The sequence below is a fragment of the Neovison vison genome, chromosome 8, assembly GCF_020171115.1.
Source record: "Neovison vison isolate M4711 chromosome 8, ASM_NN_V1, whole genome shotgun sequence".
NCBI classification, from domain to species: Eukaryota; Metazoa; Chordata; class Mammalia; order Carnivora; family Mustelidae; genus Neogale; species Neogale vison.
The window spans coordinates 24,653,578-24,672,857 of record NC_058098.1 but is presented as its reverse complement, the minus strand read 5'-3'; the positions used below and the strand labels follow the sequence as shown (position 1 = coordinate 24,672,857).

The 19,280-nt window shown below is 48.4% G+C and overlaps 1 protein-coding gene across 2 annotated transcripts; it reads right to left on the bottom strand.

Annotated features, from left to right (window-relative positions):
• Positions 1 to 2,968: 2,968 nt before the first annotated feature.
• On the bottom strand, positions 2,969 to 19,058 carry PXMP4 (peroxisomal membrane protein 4). Of its 2 annotated transcripts, XM_044263227.1 has the most exons (4): positions 18,867 to 19,058; positions 12,178 to 12,240; positions 9,790 to 9,988; positions 2,969 to 5,750 (listed from the first exon to the last, which is right to left on the bottom strand). In XM_044263227.1, the coding sequence occupies exons 1-4, from the start codon at positions 18,977 to 18,979 to the stop codon at positions 5,487 to 5,489; spliced, it is 639 nt and encodes a 212-aa protein (XP_044119162.1). In that variant the 5' UTR covers positions 18,980 to 19,058; the 3' UTR covers positions 2,969 to 5,486. The 2 variants fall into 2 exon arrangements, with proteins under 2 accessions (XP_044119162.1, XP_044119163.1); XM_044263228.1 differs by lacking the exon at positions 9,790 to 9,988.
• Positions 19,059 to 19,280: the final 222 nt, after the last annotated feature.

Sequence of the window (19,280 nt, the reverse complement as noted above, 5' to 3'; positions counted from 1 at the left end):
CCGAAGGCAGCGGCTTAACCCACTGAGCCACCCAGGCGCCCGAGAGAGAGAATCTTAAGCAGTTTCCATGCCCAGGACTTGGGTGGGGGGGGCTCAATTTCACCACCCTGAGATCATGACCTTAGCTGAGATTAAGAGTCAGACACTTGACCAACTGAGCCACCCAGGTGCCCCCTACGTATTTTATTTAATGAGGTTTTAAAAAATATTTTATTTATATTTATTTATTTAGTAGAGAGAGAGAGAGAGCATAAGCAGGGGGAAACAGGAGAAGCAAACTCCCCACTGAGCAAGAAGCCCGATGCGGGACTTGATCCCAGGACCCTGGGATCATGACCTGAGCCGAAGGCAGACGCCTAACTGACTGAACCACCCAGGCACCCCATTTAATGGGTTTTAAAAACAGCATTCTGAGAGGGATCCACAGGCTTCACCAGGTGCCAAAGGGGTTCACGACACAGACTAAAAAGACCCCCTAAAAAGGAGAGTCTTCAAAGAGCTGATGTGGTCTGGCTGTGATCCTTCTCTCAACGAACAATTAGCCCACCAGGAGAGCCTGGAGAGGCCTGGAAAAGCAGTGGGAACGAAGCAGAGACCCCACGATCTATGTTTCCAGTTTGCCTCGTTTCCTGCATTGTTTATGAAATCGTGACATCGACAAAGCTCTGGGCGCAGAGGCCTGGTACAGGAGGCGGAGCCCTCCGTTAGGAAGCCCTCTCCACAAGCAATACTCCAAAGACAGTCCTGCTTTCCCTCTGTCCTCCAGCTGGCCCGGGAGGCCTGTAGCTCACTAGAGTGACTCATGCAGGAGACCCTCTGGTTCAAATGAAACCCCTCTCACCTCTCCTACTGTTCAGGGATGAAGCAAGACAAACTCTCTCCCTATCCATCTGGAACATGACGAGGGGAGGAAAAAAAAATAATGTTTCTTTTTATAAATACCCCCTAATTTGTTAAAGAAAGCAAGCCATCTAAAGTCACAGATTGCAGCGATGAGGCTTCGCTCTGGGAGGTGTAGCCCAGTTCAGTGTTCTGGTTTAGGAGGGTGTCAGGTTCGAAGCCTGATTCTCATAAACCCAAGTGAACAATGGAGAAAGAAATGCCATCTCCAGGATTCTTTCCGGGGCCTGCGATGTGAAAGGCGGGAACAGGGAGCATCAGGGGAGGCCTTTTCTTGGCATCTCTGCCTGTGAATCACGGCTCTCACATGGGCTCACTGAAGGGTCTCTAATTTGGGAGCGGAGCAGCAGAAGGGCCCCAGATCAAACTCAGTTTTGTCCTTTCCATTTCACTTGGGGCTCTGTGGGCCTGAACGTTTGGTATCAGCGACGGCAAGGCTCCAGAGATGTAGGGCGGTTCATCTCATACACTGATCACAGTGAGGACCAGACTGAGATTTTTGGGGAGTCCGGGGGTGGACTGGGGTGGGAACCAGCTCAAAGAAAGGACTCCCTTTCACATTAGGTTACTGATCAGAGAGAAACCACAACACAGAGAGGGCAAGAAAAAAATGCCGAGGACTTGTGGGGATGACAATGCGATGACATGTCTCAGAAGACAGGAGGATTTGGCCGGCTCAGTCAGTAGTGTGTGCGACTCCTGATCTGGGGGTTATGAGTTTGAGCCCCACATGAGATGTACAGATTACTTACAAATAAAAGCTTTAGGGGCGCCTGGGTGGCTCAGTGGGTTAAGCCACTGCCTTCGGCTCAGGTCATGATCTCAGGGTTCTGGGATAGAGCCCCACATTGGGCTCTCTGCTCAGCGGGGAGCCTGCTTCTGCCTCTCTCTCTGCCTGCCTCTCTGCCTACTTGTGATCTCTCTCTCTGTCAAATAAAAACAAATAAAAAAATAAATTTAAAATTAAAAAAAAATTAAAAATAAAAAATAAAATCTTTAGGGGCCCAATCGGGTGGCACAGTTGGTTAGGCGCCCAGCTCTTGATTTCAGCTAGGGTCGTGATCTCAGGGGCATGGGATCGAGCCCCATGTTGGGCTCTACACTCAGCAGGGAGTCTGCTCGAGATTCTCTCTCTCCTTCTCTCTGAAATAAATAAATCTTAAAAAAGATGAAATCAAGTATTTAAGGGCGTGTGGGTGACTCAGTTGGTTAAGCATCCAACTCTTGATCTCAGGTCTTGATCTCAGGGTTGTGAGTTCAAGCCCCTGTTGGGCTCCATGCTGGGCATGGAGCCTACTTAAAGGGGAAAAAAAATTAAAAATAAAATAAAATCCTCTAGAAAAAGTCTCTCGTAAGACAAAGATAGGTGGCTGTGCACAGACTATCTGGGAAAGGCCATACTAGAAAATGGTAACAGTCGAGTGCCTCTGGCAAAAGAGGGGCTTTGGGGGTGGAGCTTGGGTGCAGGAAGGTTGTGATACACCTTTTGTACCATATAAGTTCTGTATTATGAGCATGGGCTATGGATGGAAAATTATTTTTTATAGTCTTGCAGATCAGAAGACTTCGTAGGAATGTGGCCAGTGCTTAATAAACACGTAAATCATCGTACTATTTCAGGAACTAGCACTTACAGAGTGCCTACAGTGTTCCAAGGGCCCTTTGGCAATGCCCGTTTTACAGATCTTAGGAAATAGAAGCTCAGCTAGGAGGGAGCCAACGGGGACTCCTCCCAGGTCTGCTGGAAGCCAGAGCTCTGCTCCTCAGCAAGGACCACACAGCCTCACTCCCTGGAGTGAGCAGTTGGGGGAACCAGATGCTCTGGCAGGATCCAGAGAGATGCCATCTGTGAGGGAAACCTATTCTTAGAGAGCAGAGACAGTCGGTGGTGCAGCCGGCCAGCCCCCCGCAGCAGTGGGGGGATGCTGGGCAGGCAGGGAGCCAAGGCTCTACCTTCAGCTGAGGGGGTAGGAGAGGCTAAGAGCAGGGGCTACTCAGTTCCTAGGACCACGTTTCCTCCTCCCTTTGGATGCTATAGTAGACATTATAGCAAACATTCACGGAGTGCTTCCTTTAGACTCATCATGTTGTTTAATCCTCCAGATCGTGCTGTGAGGCGACTGAAATTAGCACGCCTCTCTTACAGATGAAGAAACAGAGGTACAGAACAGTGAAGTCCCTTGCCCAAGCAAACAGGGCCAAGCCCCGGCACTCTTCCTCCGAATTCTCTGTCCAAACCTCCACTGGCTTTCAGCTTGCTGCACCAGAGGCCAGCTTTAGTTTCGGTTTCCTCAACAGCAGAGCCCGAGACAAGGATTTCAGTGCAAGTGGTTCCTCTGGGAAGTGATCCTATGTTAGGGATGGAGAAGACAGGGAAAGGCGGGGGTGCGGGCAGTTATCAAGCAAGTGATCATTGTGGGCAGCCAGAGTTCAGTCCGGCCGGGGATCTCTGGGAGCCACTGTGGAGTGGAGTGTCCACCTTGGAGAGTGATCGACCGTGTTAATCCTCCAGACCTGCTGTGGGTGGCAGAGCAGGTGCCAGTGGCAAATGAGAGCCTCAGGCAGAAAGACACAGCGGTGGCAGTTGGAAGAGTTGGCTGGTGTGCGGTGAAGTGCGAAGTTGGAGGGGACTGGGCGGGGCCCCCCAGCATCTGCTTGCTGATGGCCTCCCCCTTCCTCTCCTGACCTCGGGATCTCATTCAGCCTCCACACAGGGAATGCGGGACCTTCTCAGATCACCTTCTCCAAGTGTGTAGTACGTCAGGACTGAGAGCACTGCAGGCCTAATCCCACCACGATTACTTAACAGCTCTGTGACTCGGCTTCCTCCTTTGGGCTGGCTGCGCATGATTCCCTACTACTCGAGGTTCGGTTCCGTCCCTACTACTCGAGGTTGTTACTCGAGGTTCGGCTCCGTCCAGCAGCACCAACAGCAGCACCTGGAAGCCTGTGAGAAAGGCAGACTCTCTGGCCCCACCCCAAACTCACTGAGTCAGAATCTGCATTTTAATAAGATCACCAGTGACTCATGTGCACATTTCTACTAGTAATTTCTAAAAAGAGACTGGAGTATTCCTACTAGACCAAGGGTCTCACATTGGAAGCTCATGGACCACATCTTCCTGGAGACCTGGTTTGATTTGTCCAGCACCAGCGATTTTAAAAAATCAGACGGGCACATAAGTCTCCAGTTCCCCAGGTTACCATCACTCCCAAGTGCACAACGTTTTCATTTATACCCCTTGCCAGACCCCTCTGGGCATTTGAGTTTGCACGATGTTCTGGACTCCATCCTAGAACTAGTTAACATTTGCATAGCATAGCTTAGGTTTCTAAATTTAACATAAGGCACTGAAAACAACAACAACAACACAGGTATTGAACTCAGACAGCTCTGGGTTCAAACCCTGATTTGGCTATCATACTGGTTGTATTATCTTGATTATCCTGGGCAAGTGACTTCTCCGCTCTGATCATGTGTCCACATCTGTGAAATGAGGATCAAAATACACAACTGCAAGGTCATTGTATAGGTTAAAAAATAATACATGCAAAGCACCTGGGAGGAAGTAGGAGCTCACTAATGGAAGTAATTAGTAGTAATAGCAGCTCTTACACTTCTACAAACCCAATATGTGTATTATGATTATCCTCTTTTTATAAGAAGCTGAGGCTCCGAGAGGTTAAGAAACCTTCCCCAAGGTTATACAGTGGTGGAGCGGGGACTCAAACCCATGTCCCCTAGCTCTGTATCTGCACTGTCCACTAGAATTTTCTGCAAGTATAGAAGTGTTCCATATCTTCTTTAACCAATATGGTAGCCACCAGCCATATGCGGCTACTGAGCACTTGAAATATGGCCGGTCCCCATTGGGACACACTCTAAGTATACACCACATACCTGATTCTGATGACCTACTATAAGAACGACGAATATAAAATATCTCATTAATTTTTATACTAATTTTCGTATGTTAAAATGGTAATATTTTAGAAATACTGGGTTAAAATATTTAATTAAGATTAATCTCACCTGCTTCTTCCTACTTTTTTTCACGTGGCTTCTAAGACAAATTTCAATTACATATGTGAATCACATTGTGCTTCCATTGGACAGTGGAATTCTAAAGCTTCTCCACTAGAGCAACACCTGAGCCCAGGAATTCAATTTTTTCTAAAAACATATTTGCTGCCGCCCCGCCCCTGGCAAGGAGTCCTGGTACACAGAATGGTCAAAGACCATAACCTACCAGGAAGAGACTTCAGGGCCCTCCTCTGGGCTCGCTGACCCCTGATGCCCAGAGCAGGGGTGGGCGGGGGAGGGTGTTCCCTGGTCTCACATTAGCCAGCAGCACAGCTGGAATCATGACTGAGGCCCTGGAGCCCAATTCACCACTTGTTCCACCAACGGAGAGGACTTAACGGGACTTGGAAATCAGTGCTTTTGCTTCAGCAAATGGAACCCTGGGACAATACAAGTTGGAGTCAGAGAACCATGATCTTGAGAAGGCAGGATCCTTTAGGGGGATTCGCCGATGGAGCTGATCTCGGCTGTGGACGCCCCCATCAGCACCTCGGGGGCCCCATTACTTCGAGGGGTGACTCTTGTTGTAGAGGAGGAAGTCTGAGATGTCATGCCAGACATTGCTGTCCTGGTACAGGTAGGTCATGGAGGACTGCAGGGAAGGCTGTAGAGTGGTCTGGTGGTACTCAAAGAGCCACAGCACCAGCCCCCACAGCAGCCCGGTGAACAGCGGGAATGGGTCCCACCTGGGCTCAGGAATGTAGCCCTTCTCCACGCCCAGGCGGCACAGGGCAAACAGGGCTCGTGAGAGCAGGTACATGTTGATCTGCAGGGAGGGAATGACAGGGGGTTATGGGAGGGACCAGACTTGGTGGTGGGGGTGTTTCCCAGCCACTGGGACCCTTCAGTCCACCCCTGTGTCCTGGGGCACCTACTGCACATGGGATCAGGGTCAATCTTTCTTTCTTTCTCTCTTTCTTTCTCCCTTTCTTTCTTTTTTTATTTTAGTAATCTCTACACCTCACGTGGTGCTTGAACCCATGACCCCAAGTTTAAGAGTCTCATGCTCTTCCAACTGAGCCAGGCTGGGTCAGTGTTTTTCAAAGCTAGTGTGCAAGATGATTTGAAGTGGTAGGTAGTAGGTATTTTAAAGATTTTATTTATTTATTTATTTACTTGGGGGAGTTGGAGAGGCAGAGGAAGAAGGAGAGAGAGAATCTGAAGCTGCCTCCACACTCAGTGCAGAGCATGACACGGGGTTCAATCTCAAGACCCTGAGATCATGACCTGAGCTGAAATCAAGAGTTGGAGGCTAGGGGTGCCTGGTTGGCTCAGTGGGTTAAGCCTCTGCCCTTGGTGCTCGCTTTGGCAGCACATATACTAAAAAATTGGAAAGCCTCTGCCTTTGGCTCAGGTCATGATCTCTGGGTCTTGGGATTGAGCCCTGCATTGAGCCCTGCATCGAGCCCCGCATGGGGCTCTCTGCTCATCAGGGAGCCTGCTCCCCAACCCCCGGGTCCCCCCTTACCTCTCTGCCCACTTGTGATCTCTGTCAAATAAATAAATAAAATCTTTATTTTTTTTAATTTTCTTTTTTATTTGACAGAAAGAGATCACAAGTAGGCAGAGAGGCAGGCAGAAAGAGAGAGAGAGAGGAAGCAGGCTCCCCGCAGAGCAGAGAGCCCAGTGTGGGGCTTGATCCCAGGACCCTGGGATCATGACCTGAGCCAAAGGCAGAGGCCTAACCCACGGAGCCACCCAGGTGCCCTGGGATATATATTTTTTTAAAAAAACTCTCAAAACTCAATGGTAAAAAAAGAAACAATCCAACTAGAAAATAAGCAAAAGATGCAAACAGATGTTTCACTGAACTGGTTCTACAGATGGAAAATAAGCACATGTAAAGATGTTCAACATCATTAGCCATTAGGGAAATGCAAATTAAAACCACAATGGAAGCACTGCACACCTATCAAATGGCTGACGTTAAGAACGTGATAAACCCCGGTGCCTGGGTGGCTCAGTGGGTTAATGATGACCTGCCTTTGGCTCAGGTCATGATCTCAGGGTCCTGGGATCAACCCCGCATAGGGCTCTCTGCTCAGCGGGGAGCCTGCTCCCCAACCCCCACCCGCCTGCCTCTCTGCCTATTTGTGATCTCTTTCTCTGTCAAATAAGTAAATAAAATATTAAAAAAAAAAAAAAACCAAAAACGTGATAAACCAAATGCTGGCTAGGATGTGGAGAAAATGGATCATTTGTATATTCTTTTTTTTTTTTTTTTAATATTTTATTTATTTATTTGACAGACGGAGATCACAAGCAGGCAGAGAGGCAGGCAGAGAGAGAGGAGGAAGCAGGCTCCCTGCTGAGCAGAGAGCCCGATGTGGGGCTCGATCCCAGGACTCTGAGATCATGACCTGAGCCGAAGGCAGTGGCTTAACCCACTGAGCCACCCAGGCGCCCCTCATTTGTATATTCTTGATGGTAATGTAAAATCGTACAGTCACTTTGGAAACAGAATGGCAGTTTCTTAAAAAATTAAACATGCATGGAGGTGTCTGGCTGGCTCAGTCAGTTAAGCATCCAACTCTTGGTTTCAGTTCAGGTCATGATCCTGGAGTCTGGAAATCGAGCCCTGCGTGGGTCTCCGAGCTCAGCGTGGAGTCTGCTTGAGATCCTCTGCCCCTCCCCCACCCGTGCTTTCTTTGAGCTCTTTCTCTCTCTCTCAAATGAATAAATAAATAAAATCTTAAAAAAAAAATGGATGGGGCACCTGGCTGGCTCAGTAGGTGCAACATGTAACTCTTGATCTGGGGGTTCTGAGTTTGAGTCTCACATTGGCTACAGAGATTACAAAATACTTAAAAATAAAAATCTTAAAAAAACTTAAACATTGGGTGCCTGGGTGGCTCAGTGGGTTAAAGCCTCTGCCTTCAGCTCAGGTCATGACCTCAGGGTCCTGGGATCGAGTCCCGCATCGGGCTCTCTGCTCTGCAGGGAGCCTGCTTCCTCCTCTCTCTCTGCCTGCCTCTCTGCCTACTTATGATCTCTGTCTGTCAAATAAATAAATAAAAATCTTTAAAAAAACAAAACAAAACAAAACTTAAACATGCATGTATATATGATCCAGCAACTGGACTCTTGGGCATTTATTCCAGAGTAATGAAAACCTATGGTCACCCAAAAACTTGTACAAGAATATTCTTAGCTGTATTTCTAATAGCCAAGAGCTGGAAACAACCCAGATGTCCGTCGGTGGCTGGATGTTTAAACAAAGTGTGGGGCGTCCATGCCCTGGCATGAACTATTGATACACACACAACTTGGATGAATTTCTAGGGAATTATGCTGCGTGAAAAAGCCAAACACCAAAGGTTATATACTGCAATGACTCTATTTACATAACATTTTTGATATAACAAAATTTTAGAAATGGAGGTCAGGGTAGTTGTTACCCGGGGTCAGGGAAAGGAAGGGAGGGAGAAGGAGATGTTATGGCCAGGATTCCTAGTCCCTAGAAGTTCATAGACCAGTGACATTTCTAACCAAATAAAAAAAAAAACCAAAAAACAAAAAGCCCCCAAAAACCCTTGGGAAACTTTCTCAAAATTCAAAATGCTCACATCTATAGATTCCATAGTTCTGTGGTAAGGGAATTTCAGATGGATTGACACATATCCAAACAAAGATGTAGATGAATGTGTGTGTGTGTCCTGGCAAAAGACTACAGACCCTCTAAGCGTCCATCCAGAGGAGACTGGGGAAATCAAGGCCAGTCGATTCACACAATGGAGAGCTCTGCTGGTGTTAAAAAGAATGATGGACTGACAAGAAAGATTTCCTAAATACATCATTCTGTGAAGAAAGAGTGTGGTGTGATCTCATTGGTGAAAAACTCCTGGTGTGTACAGATACTAGCACAGACAATTTTTGAAGGGGCACACAAGACACAGTTAAAGTGGGAGGTCTGGGTGGCTCAGTGGGTTAAACCTCTGCCTTCAGCTCAGGTCATGATCTCAGGGTCCTGGGACCAAGGCCATGTGGGGCTTAGAAGCTCAGCAAGGAGTCTGCTTCTTTCTCTCCCTCTGCCCCTAGGTTCATGCTTTCTCTTTCAAATAAATAAAATCTTAAAGAAAAAAAAAGGCTTAAAAAAAAAAAAAAAAGGACACAGTTAAAGTATTCCTGGACAGTGGTTTGAGAATTGGAGGGGGATGGGAGCTTTCTTTTCAATTTATTTTCTAATCTTATTATGATACACCCCAAGCACCTAGAAGTGCCCCAGACATACAGAGGGTGCTTAATCTGTATTTTAAAAAATATTTTATTTATTTGACAGACAGAGATCACAAGTAGGCAGAGAGGCAGGGAGAGAGAGAGAGAGGGATCATGATCTAAGCCCAAGGCAGAGACTTTAACCCACTGAGCCACCCAGGCGCCTCTGCATTTTTAAAATGCGAAAATAAACCACGGTTTTTATAATTTGAAAGTATTACAATAAATTGGAGGGAGGCAAAGGGAGGGGCTACCAACTTTTCATGTCACCCAAGAAGGATTTTAAAACAACAACTAGGGGGCGCATGGATCGCTCAGTTGTTAAACTTCTGCCTTTGGCTCAGTTCATGATCCCAGGGTCCTAGGATTGAATCCTACACCGGGCTCCATGCTCAGTAGGGAATCTGCTTCTCCCTCTCTCTCCCCACTGTTCCCCCTGCTTGTGCTCTCTCCCTCTGTCAAATAAATAAATAAAATCTTTAAAAAAACCCTCATCTTTTTTGACCGCCACCCCGAATTCTATACCCAGACCACAATCTTCCTGTCCCAGCCTCTGCGCCCTGAGCCCTATCCTGGGGAAGGGTCTTTACCTGGCTGTTGATGTTATTGTTACCTCCAAACACCATCAAGCCCCCGATGAAGGCGGCCAGGAACGAGTGCACCTGGTAGGTCTCGCCCTGCGCGTGGGCCTGCAGGGCGCAGAGGCCCTTATAGGTGAACACAAAGCAGGCCAGGCTCCGGGAGTGGGTGTACGTGGCTTGCAGAATGGCTCGCAGCTTCTCCCGGAGGCTGCACAAACACAGGGACCCCTAGTGAGTGTGGGCCCAACTGCCCCCAGGGCATTCTTCACCTGGGCATGCAAACCTGAGCCAGCAGGTGGCCCAGGCTCATTCAGCCCCAGGCCTCTAGCTTCTATGTCCTCGGCCTTGACTCCAGGTCACCTTCTCAGAGAGCCTAGCCTGACCATCCTGTCTTCCTTTACCTTCACAGCTCTTCCACCGGCTGACCCTGATAGGCTTATTCTCCTCCGGCTCCCACCCCACCCCAGTGGAAGCTACCAGAGGGTGGTGTCTACACCTGGCTTGTTGATCCCCAGGGCCCAGAACAGGGCCTGGCACCTAGTAGGTGCTCAGTAAATTACTTTTTGCCACGAACATGTGAAGACATGAAGGAGGGAGTAAGGGAGAGCCTACTGTGTACTGGAACTGGGGATAGGATTCTGAGGAAAAAAGCTTCCTGCCTTCATAAGGTATATGATGTAATGGGAGAGACAAACATACATTATCACAAAGCAAAGGTCAAACTTTCACCCTGACTAGATATGACTCTGGGATCCGAAGGATGAGGAGTCAATGAGATGGAGAGGGGAGAGGGGTTGCATCCTAGGCAGAGGGATCAGCACGTGCAAAGGTCCGGAGGAGAAACAGAGAGTGGGGAGTAAAGGAACAGAGAGAAACCAAGGCCTGAGCAGAGAATGTGGTGGGGAAAGAATGTGAGGAGAGGTGGGGACGTGCAGTTTTGTCTTTATCCTGAGAAAAGTGCCCATTTAAGTCGGGAAAGGATTCTATTTATCCTTTAAAAATTAAGTCACTAGGGGGCAGTGAGAGAACACAGGGAGAAGGGCAGCGTGTACTCTGGGAGGTCAATTCAAGGATCCTGCAATCAAGTGCTCTCACGGCTAGATGAGGGCCTTTAAGAGGGTCTACTGGAACCTGTGGAAATCTGCCCGGTGAGTGAGGACAGCCAGGAGTCAGCTGGTTCTTGCCTCAGAGGAACATGAGCCTGGTGTTGCCAGTTCTCTTATTTTTTAACCTTTATTTTATTTTATTTTATTTTATTTTGAGTAAACGCTGTGACCAACATGGGGCTCAAACTCATGACTCAAGATCAAGAGTCCCATGCTTTACTGACTGAGTCAGTCAGATGCCTCTAGTGTTGCCAGTTCTAATGCAAGAAAGGTGGATTTCCCAGTTAACTGCTGGTGCTAATCTTGCCTTCGAAATGTTTCTAGGGACACCTGGGTGGCTCAGCCGGTTAAGCTTGTGCCTTCGGCTCAGGTCTTGATCCCCGGGGCCTGGGATCCAGCCCTGGGTCAGTCTCTTTACTCAGTGGGGAGTCTGCTTCTCCCTCTCCCTCTGCCCCTCCCCCTGCTTGTGCTCACACTCTCTCAAATAATTAAAATCTAATAAATAAATAAATAAATACAGGGAACGATTCTAAATAAAAATACGAAAAGAGAAAATCTTGCCAGCTGGAATTGGCCAAGAGACTGTCCACGTGCGCTTGTTCTAAGCGCCAGGTGAGGCTACAGATGTTAAAAACCAGGCCACGGAGTGGTCTCTGAGAAGTGTCCTGAGGGGAAAGCAATGGCGGATGGAGGAAGACCGAGATGTTTGAGGGAGCCGGATAGTCAAGGACAGTTCTCCCAAGTTAGTGCTCCTCATATGAATGGCATGCATTGCCAACAGGGAAATAAAGGTGGGGTGAAGAGGAAAGGGCGCGCCTGGAGGGGGTTCACTGCATGAGCAAACATGGTGGTGGAGCCACACGTGGCGTGGCGTGGCCGGGAGTCCCGGGAGCCGGGAGCACTCCAAGGGGCCGGAAGGGAGGAATGTGGGCATGCAGCGGCACCCAGGCAGCAGAGGGACTTTTTTTTTTTAAGTTTTTATTTTAATATAGTGAACAGACATTGTTATATTAGTTTCAGGTGTATAATACAGTGATTCAACATCTCCATGCATCAGCCAGCGCTCAACACTAGTTGAGAGGGCCTTGGAAGGAAGGAAGCTGGGCTTCTCCGGAGGACCGTGGGAGCACGGGGAGTTTTTGAGTAGGACTCATAGGATCAGAGTTGTACTTGTGGAGGTGGTGGGCAGGGGGGGCGGCTCGACCTGACTAGGAAGCTAGTGCAAGGATCCTGGCACTGAGGGCTGACTGCACTCTCCCCCAGTCTGGGGGTGTGCAGAGGGGGTGGGTACCTGCCACTCCGGAAGAGAAAGGTCATGACCAGCGCGTGAGGGCCCCGGATTTTGGCTCCGTAGCTGTAGAAATGAAAGGAAACAGTTACTATGGATGGCATCACTGCCTCACAGTTTCTTTCCCGGCTCTCTGATGCCTTGTCCCCCCATCCCCCACCCCCTTCAGCCCTAATCCTAACGTCACCCTGGAAGGGGAGATAATGCTGGCTTTCCAGTTGGATCTGGGTTCAAATCCCAGCTCTGACACCTTCTTGGTAGTGGGGCCTCAGGCCTGCTATTCAACTTCTCTGAGCCTCGTTTGCCTAACAGCCAAAGGGGATGTCAGGCTAGAGGGTGGTTATAATTTCAATGAAAGGGGAGGATGTGTGGCAAAGGCCTCCATCACCCCGCCCAGATGGCAGTGTAGAGTTGCTCCCTCCGGAACTCCTCAGCCTTCAAGTCTCAGGGGTGCCTCTGTGGAGGCTTCTTACCCACCAGACCAGGTTAGGGCAGTATTTCCAAGACCACAGAGCTCCAAGCTTCTCTGTGGCGTTTTACAGTCCTGCGTTAATGACTCAATTACTCCTAGTTTCTTTCTATTCTGATTAGTTCTTTCCTCCCCTAGACGGTGGGCGTTGTGAGGGACTGCGTTTGATGTGTCCTCTGCAGAGTCCCCAGCACCTTGCATGGTGCTTGGCGTATAATAATGTGCTCCATACAGGATTGCTGACTGATTCTGGAGAAGCCCTTAATTATTTGTGAGGGAAGGTAATTTCTGGAAGGTTCTACCTTTAGCTTGGTCTATCTTAAAGTTAATAAATTCCCTACAACAGTTGCTGAGTAACCTTGTACTTCCTTCTACCTATTCAAAATGTACCTCTTTCCAACTATGATACACAAGAGGATCTCAGCTTTCTAAAAAGGGATTAAAAAAAAAAACTGGAAGGAAATATGCCGCAATTGTTATTAGCAATGTTTCCTGAGCCAGAGGAATATGGGAATTTACTTTTGTCTTTTTTTTTTTAACTTCTCCATATTTCCAAAATGATCTGTAATGGTTAAACATTGCTTTTTTTTTTTTTAAAGATTTTATTTATTTGACAGAGAGAGGGATCACAAGTAGGCAGAGAGGCAGGCAGAGGGAGAGAGGAGGAAGCAGGCTCTCTGCTGAGCAGAGAGCCTGATGCGGCACTCGATCCCAGGACCCTGAGATCATGACCTGAGCCGAAGGCAGCGGCTTAACCCACTGAGCCATCCAGGAGCCCTAAACATTGCTTTTAAAATTAAAATAATTGAGGGGTGCCTGGGTGGCTTCAGTCAGTTGAACATCTGACTCTTTTTTTTTTTTTTTTGTCAGAGAGAGAGGGAGAGAGAGTGAGCACAGGCGGACAGAATGGCAGGCAGAGGCAGAGGGAGAAGCAGGCTCCCCGCCGAGCAAGGAGCCCGATGTGGGACTCGATCCCAGGACACTGGGATCATGACCTGAGCCGAAGGCAGCGGCTTAACCAACTGAGCCACCCAGGCGTCCCGAACGTCTGAGTCTTGATTATGCCTCAGGTCATGATCTGATGGTGAGACACTCCCCACACTCAGTGCACTCAGAAAGGAGTCTGCTTGAGATTCTCTCTGTCCCTCTTCCTCTGCCCCTCCCCACTGGGTGCGCTCCCTCTCTCTCTAAAATAAATAAATCAATCTTTTTTAAAAAATTAAAATAATTGAAATAAACTTTTTTTTTTTTAAAAAGTAGGCTCCATGCCCAAGGTGGGACTTGAACTCATAACCTTAAGATCAACAGCTCCAAATGAACTCCCAACTGAGCCAGGCAGGTGTCCCAGAACAGACATTTTAAGTGTTACAGAAATACCTCTTTTTTTTTTTTTAAGATTTTATTTATTTATTTGACAGAGAGAGATCACAAGTAGACGGAGAGGCAGGCAGAGAGAGAGAGAGAGGGAAGCAGGCTCCCTACTGAGCAGAGAGCCCGATGCGGGATTCGATCCCAGGACCCTGAGATCATGACCCGAGCCGAAGGCAGTGGCTTAACCCACTGAGCCACCCAGGCGCCCCAGAAATGCCTCTTTTTAAGACTCAAACCTCTTCCCCTGATTCTCCTTTTACCTCCTCATTTGAACAACTGGGGATTACGTGAGCATGTATACATTCTCCTTCATTGTTTTTTGTTGGTTTTTAAAAGATTTTATCTTTAAATAATCACACCCAATGTGGAGCTCGAACTCAGAACCCCGACATCAAGTTGCATTGCTCTACTGACTGAGCCAGCCAGGCGCCCCCATTGTTTTAACTATACTCAAGTGGGTAGTGGAAAGGAAATCCTGTATATTTGTTGCCAAAGCCCTGCCACTTTTTGCTGTATGAACTTGGATAAATCACTTAACCTCTCTGCGCCTCCTTTCTCCCTCCAGCAAAAAGTATTCTCTGTTTCCAAGTTGCTTCTAGCAGTTAAGGACAAAGCACATGTCAAAGTTCTAGTTCAACCAACAGTAGTGCCTCTTCCTTTCTTCTTTTTTATTGGACTCCCTCTGTCCCCACCAAGTTCTCCAGCTCTAGGTCCTGATCTTGCCAAGCTAGAAGGTCTAAAAATCCTTGATGGCCTCCTGACACAATGACCAGGAGCTATGTATTGTTGTCATATGAGTATCTGTGACTATTCATCACAGGCTTGTTAGAAACCACAAAAGACCAGAAGCAAACTCATGTCCACCCACAGGGGCTTTCGGATGAATAAATAATGGTCCCACCACTGAGTGAAATGCTACACAGATGTGAGAGACTGACACAGTTCTATGTGCACTGCAGGATGTATTAGAACGAGATGTTTAAAATGTCAAATTGTGTAAAATGAAGTAATTCATAAACCTAAATTATTTCAAAATAAAACTTGTCTTAAAGGTGTGGGGAAGAATACATGTATCTGCTTGTATATGCAAACAATATTTCTGGAGGGAGACATGAGACTGGACACAGGTGGCACCTCCAGGGAGGGGGACTCGGTGACAGAGGAATGGAGTGGGCAGGACTTCATAGGATCTGACTTTTTTTAAAGTAGGCTTCTTTCCCATTGTGGGGCTTGAACTCAGAACCCTGAGATCAGAATCACATGCTCCACTGACTGAGCCAGCCACGTGTCCCAAAGCATCTAACTTTTTATGCCTTTTCTGAATGTTACCTAATTTTTTTAAAGAATTTATTTATTTATTTGACAGAGAGAGATCACAAGTAGGCAGAGAGGCAGGCAGAGAGAGAGAGGAGGAAGCAGACTCCCTGCTGAGTAGAGAGCCCGATGCGGAACTCGATCCCAGGACCCTGGGATCACGACCTGAGCCGAAGGCAGTGGCTTAACCCACTGGGCCACCCATGCGCCCCTGTTACCTAATTTTTTAAAGAAGATTTTATTTATTTATTTGAAAGAGGGAGAGTGAGAGAGAACATGGGCTGGGGGAGAGGCAGATGGAGAGGGAGAGGCAGACTTCCCCACTGAGCAGGGAGCCCTATGCGGGGTTGGATCCCGGGACACTGGGATTAAGACCTGAGCTGAAGGCAGACACTCAACCAACTGAGCCACCCAGGCGTCTCTGAATGTTACCTAAATTTTTTTTTTTAAGATTTTATTTTTAGGGGCACCTGAGTGGCTTGGTCGGTCAAGCATCTACCTTTGGCTCAGGTCATAGTCTCAGGGTTCTGGGATGGAGCCCCACATTGGGCTTCCAGCTCAGTGGGGAGCCTGCTTCTCCTTTTCCCCACCCACCTCTCTCCCTTGCCACCCCCCTTCCCAGCTCATGCTCTCTTTCTCTCTCAATAAATAAAATCTTAAAAAAAAAAAGATTTTATGTTTAAGTAATCTCTCCACCCAACACAAGCAAGCCAGCCTGGAGATCAGGAGTCGCATGCTCCACTGACTGAGCCAGCCAGGTGTCCCTAATGTTACCTAATTTTTTAAAATACAAATTAAAGGGGCTCCTGGGTAGCTCAGTGGGTTAAGTGTCTACCTTCGTCTTAGGTCATGATCCTGGGGTCAAACCTGTATCAGCCTCTCTGCTCAGTGGGGAGTCTGCTTCTCCTTCTCCCTCTGCCTACTGCTATGCCTACTTGTGCTCTCTCTGTCAAATAAAAAAATAACATCTTTTAAAAAATGCAAATCAAATTTGTAAATGTTAATGTGTTGAAGCCAGAATCTTATTGCTGAATTGCTCATCTTGTCCCCTAGCTAGCAGTGGGCAGGAACCCTGTAATCCTAGCAAGCTGTCTCCCTCCCCTCCTCCAAAGTTATATCTCTTTCCCCTGTACAAAGAGGCCCTCAGCCTCCTCCAGCTCTCCAGAGTGAAAAGAGTCCTTCCTTATTCCCCAGACACAAGTGGAATACTGTCCCCAACACTGTACATCTGCCAGGCCCCATTCCCAGAGCCCTCAAACTCAGGTGGGAGCCAGCTGATACCATTCACAGGATTATTCTATGTCCTGAAAAAAGGGATGTGCATGGGGTGCCTGGGTGGCTCAGTCTGTTAAGCATCTGCCTGCAGGTCAGGTCATGATTCCAGCATCCTGGGATCGAGCCCCACATCAGGCTCTCTGCTAAGGGAAGCCCACTTGTCCCTCTCCCTCTGCTTTTCCCCCTGCTTGTACTCCCTCTGTCAAATAAATAAAGTAAAATTTTAAAAAAGGGATGCGCAGGCTTTAAAAGGATTTAAAGGACATAATGACAGGTGCAATGTGATGTCTGGGAAGCGTCTAGTCTCAGCAAACTAACATTTAGGGAGAACATTTAGGGAGTAGCTAGGACAATTTCACTATTAACTGGACAGTAGTCAACATTATAGGATTATTATTAGTTTATAAAGTATAATCATGATAATTTAGCCATATAGGAAAATGCTCTTACTTTTAGAGATGCACACTTATATAGTTAGGAGTGGAAATCAGTGAGTTCAACTTTACAAAGCTCCTATGACTTAGTCGTCCAAGTCTGCCTCCCTGAATGGATGGCCTCTCTGCACAAATAGCATATTCTTTTCCACCTCCAGCCCTTTGTTCAAACACTCTGCTCCGATTGCCCTTCTACTTCTGGCAAATTACAACTTGCCCTTCAAAACAACATAATCACCTCCTCTGTAAAGCATACCTGATACTGCCACAGTACTTTAAAGACTGATCTCACTAGGACCTTGGACTCTAGGTCCTTACAGATGGTCATGGTGTCTTAGCACTGAACCGTAACGGGATCACTGCCTTAGAGCACTCCACTTGGGTGAGGCTGTTTCCATTCTACAGAGGATGACACTGAGGCCAGAAGAGATGAAGGCACCTAGCTTTGAAATGAAGGAACTGGGCCTGAAAAGGGCCTTACCTTAGCAAGTGACTACCCTGGCTGGAAGGGTCCCGTAAAGACAACTGGGTTGAAAGTAGGTGTACAAAGCTAGCATTGGGCAATAACCACTTGCGGCTACTATATGACTCATTTTCATCTCTGTTTTGTCCTAAGAATACCTTGGCAAAGGGCCACTGATGTTATCCCACCTTAGTCACAGTTAAGCATGGCTGATAAAGTCTTCAGGCCCAGTTGGAACCAATCCTACCTGACTCTGGGTTCTCACGGAAGCCAAGAGCCTGGCATTGCAGTAAGGGGCCCCAACACGATGTAAGCATTATTACCAGCCCCATTTTATAGAAAGTGAGGGTCAGACAGGCTAACTGACTTGCTCGCAATCACACAGGTAGGGGCGCCTGGGTGGCTCAATCAGTTAAGTGTCTGCCTTCAGCTCAGGTCATGATCTCAGGGTCCTGGGATTGAGTCCTACATCGGGTTCCCTGCTCAACGGGGAGCCTGCTTCTCCCTCTCCCTCTGCTTGTGTGCTTTCTGTCAAATCCATAAATCTTAAAACAAAACAAAACACTACACAGGTAGGTGGCACCAAGATTGGAACAGAGGCAGTCCAGAGGCACCCTCACCGCCCTGGCATGCTCCTCTAACTAGCATGTCAACTCCAAGAGGACAAGTCTTTGTACAGTTTGCTCTGTTGCATCACTAGTTCTGGCACATCAGCTGTCATGCATGAATAACTGCAGGGAGCTCCCCTGCAGTTACCAGCCAGGTGAAATGACCCCAAGACCTCCTTTCCAGCAGATCGGATGGCCAGGATATAATCAATTTGCCCAGCAAATATCTGCACCATCTTTTACAGTCATTGCAAAAGGCTTATGCTCCAGGACTCTTCTGGGCCGGATGGGGACTTAGAGCTAGAGTCATACAGATGAGTAGTGAGAAATGGGATGTGAGCCCACAGGCAGCTTAATGCACATACACACAATGCGCCACTGGCCTGCTAGAGGCCAGTGGCCACTTCTCATTGTGCTGATGGGACCGTTAAAGCCAAACAGACCCAAGGTCACAAAGCAGGGGGGTAGGGGCGGCCCAAACGAGGGGATACAAGGACTGGAGTGGGAGGTGGTCAAGGCATGTGTGCCAGGTTGCAAAGCACGGAGGACCCAGAAACAGCTTAATGGGAGCCCCAGCTCAGAAGGCGCAGGGAACCCCAAATCCCCAGCGCCCACTGTGCAGAGAGTGCACACCGAGGCCTAGAGACACACCAGGGCTGCTCAAGGGCACACAGAATGGCAGCGGGCCCCGAACCCGCTTCTCCGACCTGAGCAGGACCCATCCCTCAGCCCGGGCCCAGCCCAACGGCCCCACTCACACTGCCCCGTTCCGGAAGCCCTTCAGCATGGCCAACGCAGCGTGGTAGCGGCGCTTGCGCAACAGTGCGTTGACCGCTTGGAGCAGAGCTCGCATCTGCCGCGGGACCGCCATAGTGCGAGAGGCGCGCGGGGTAGGGGCGAGCAACAGGACCAGCACTGACAGCCCCGGGTTCCGGCGGCACCGCAGACTGCTCTAGACAGAGCAGCCGGGTCTTTGGGCTCATAGGCTGCGTCTGCTGTCACTCCTACAGGAAGCGCCAATCAAATGGCTCACTCGTCTCACACGGGGAACGAGAGGTCTGACTGGAAGAGTGGGAGAGTTTGTAACCAATCACAACGGGCTCCGCCCACCTAGCTCCAGGGAACGCCAGAATTGCACACCTGGGTTTGTCCAACCGGGTAGCCTGTTTGCT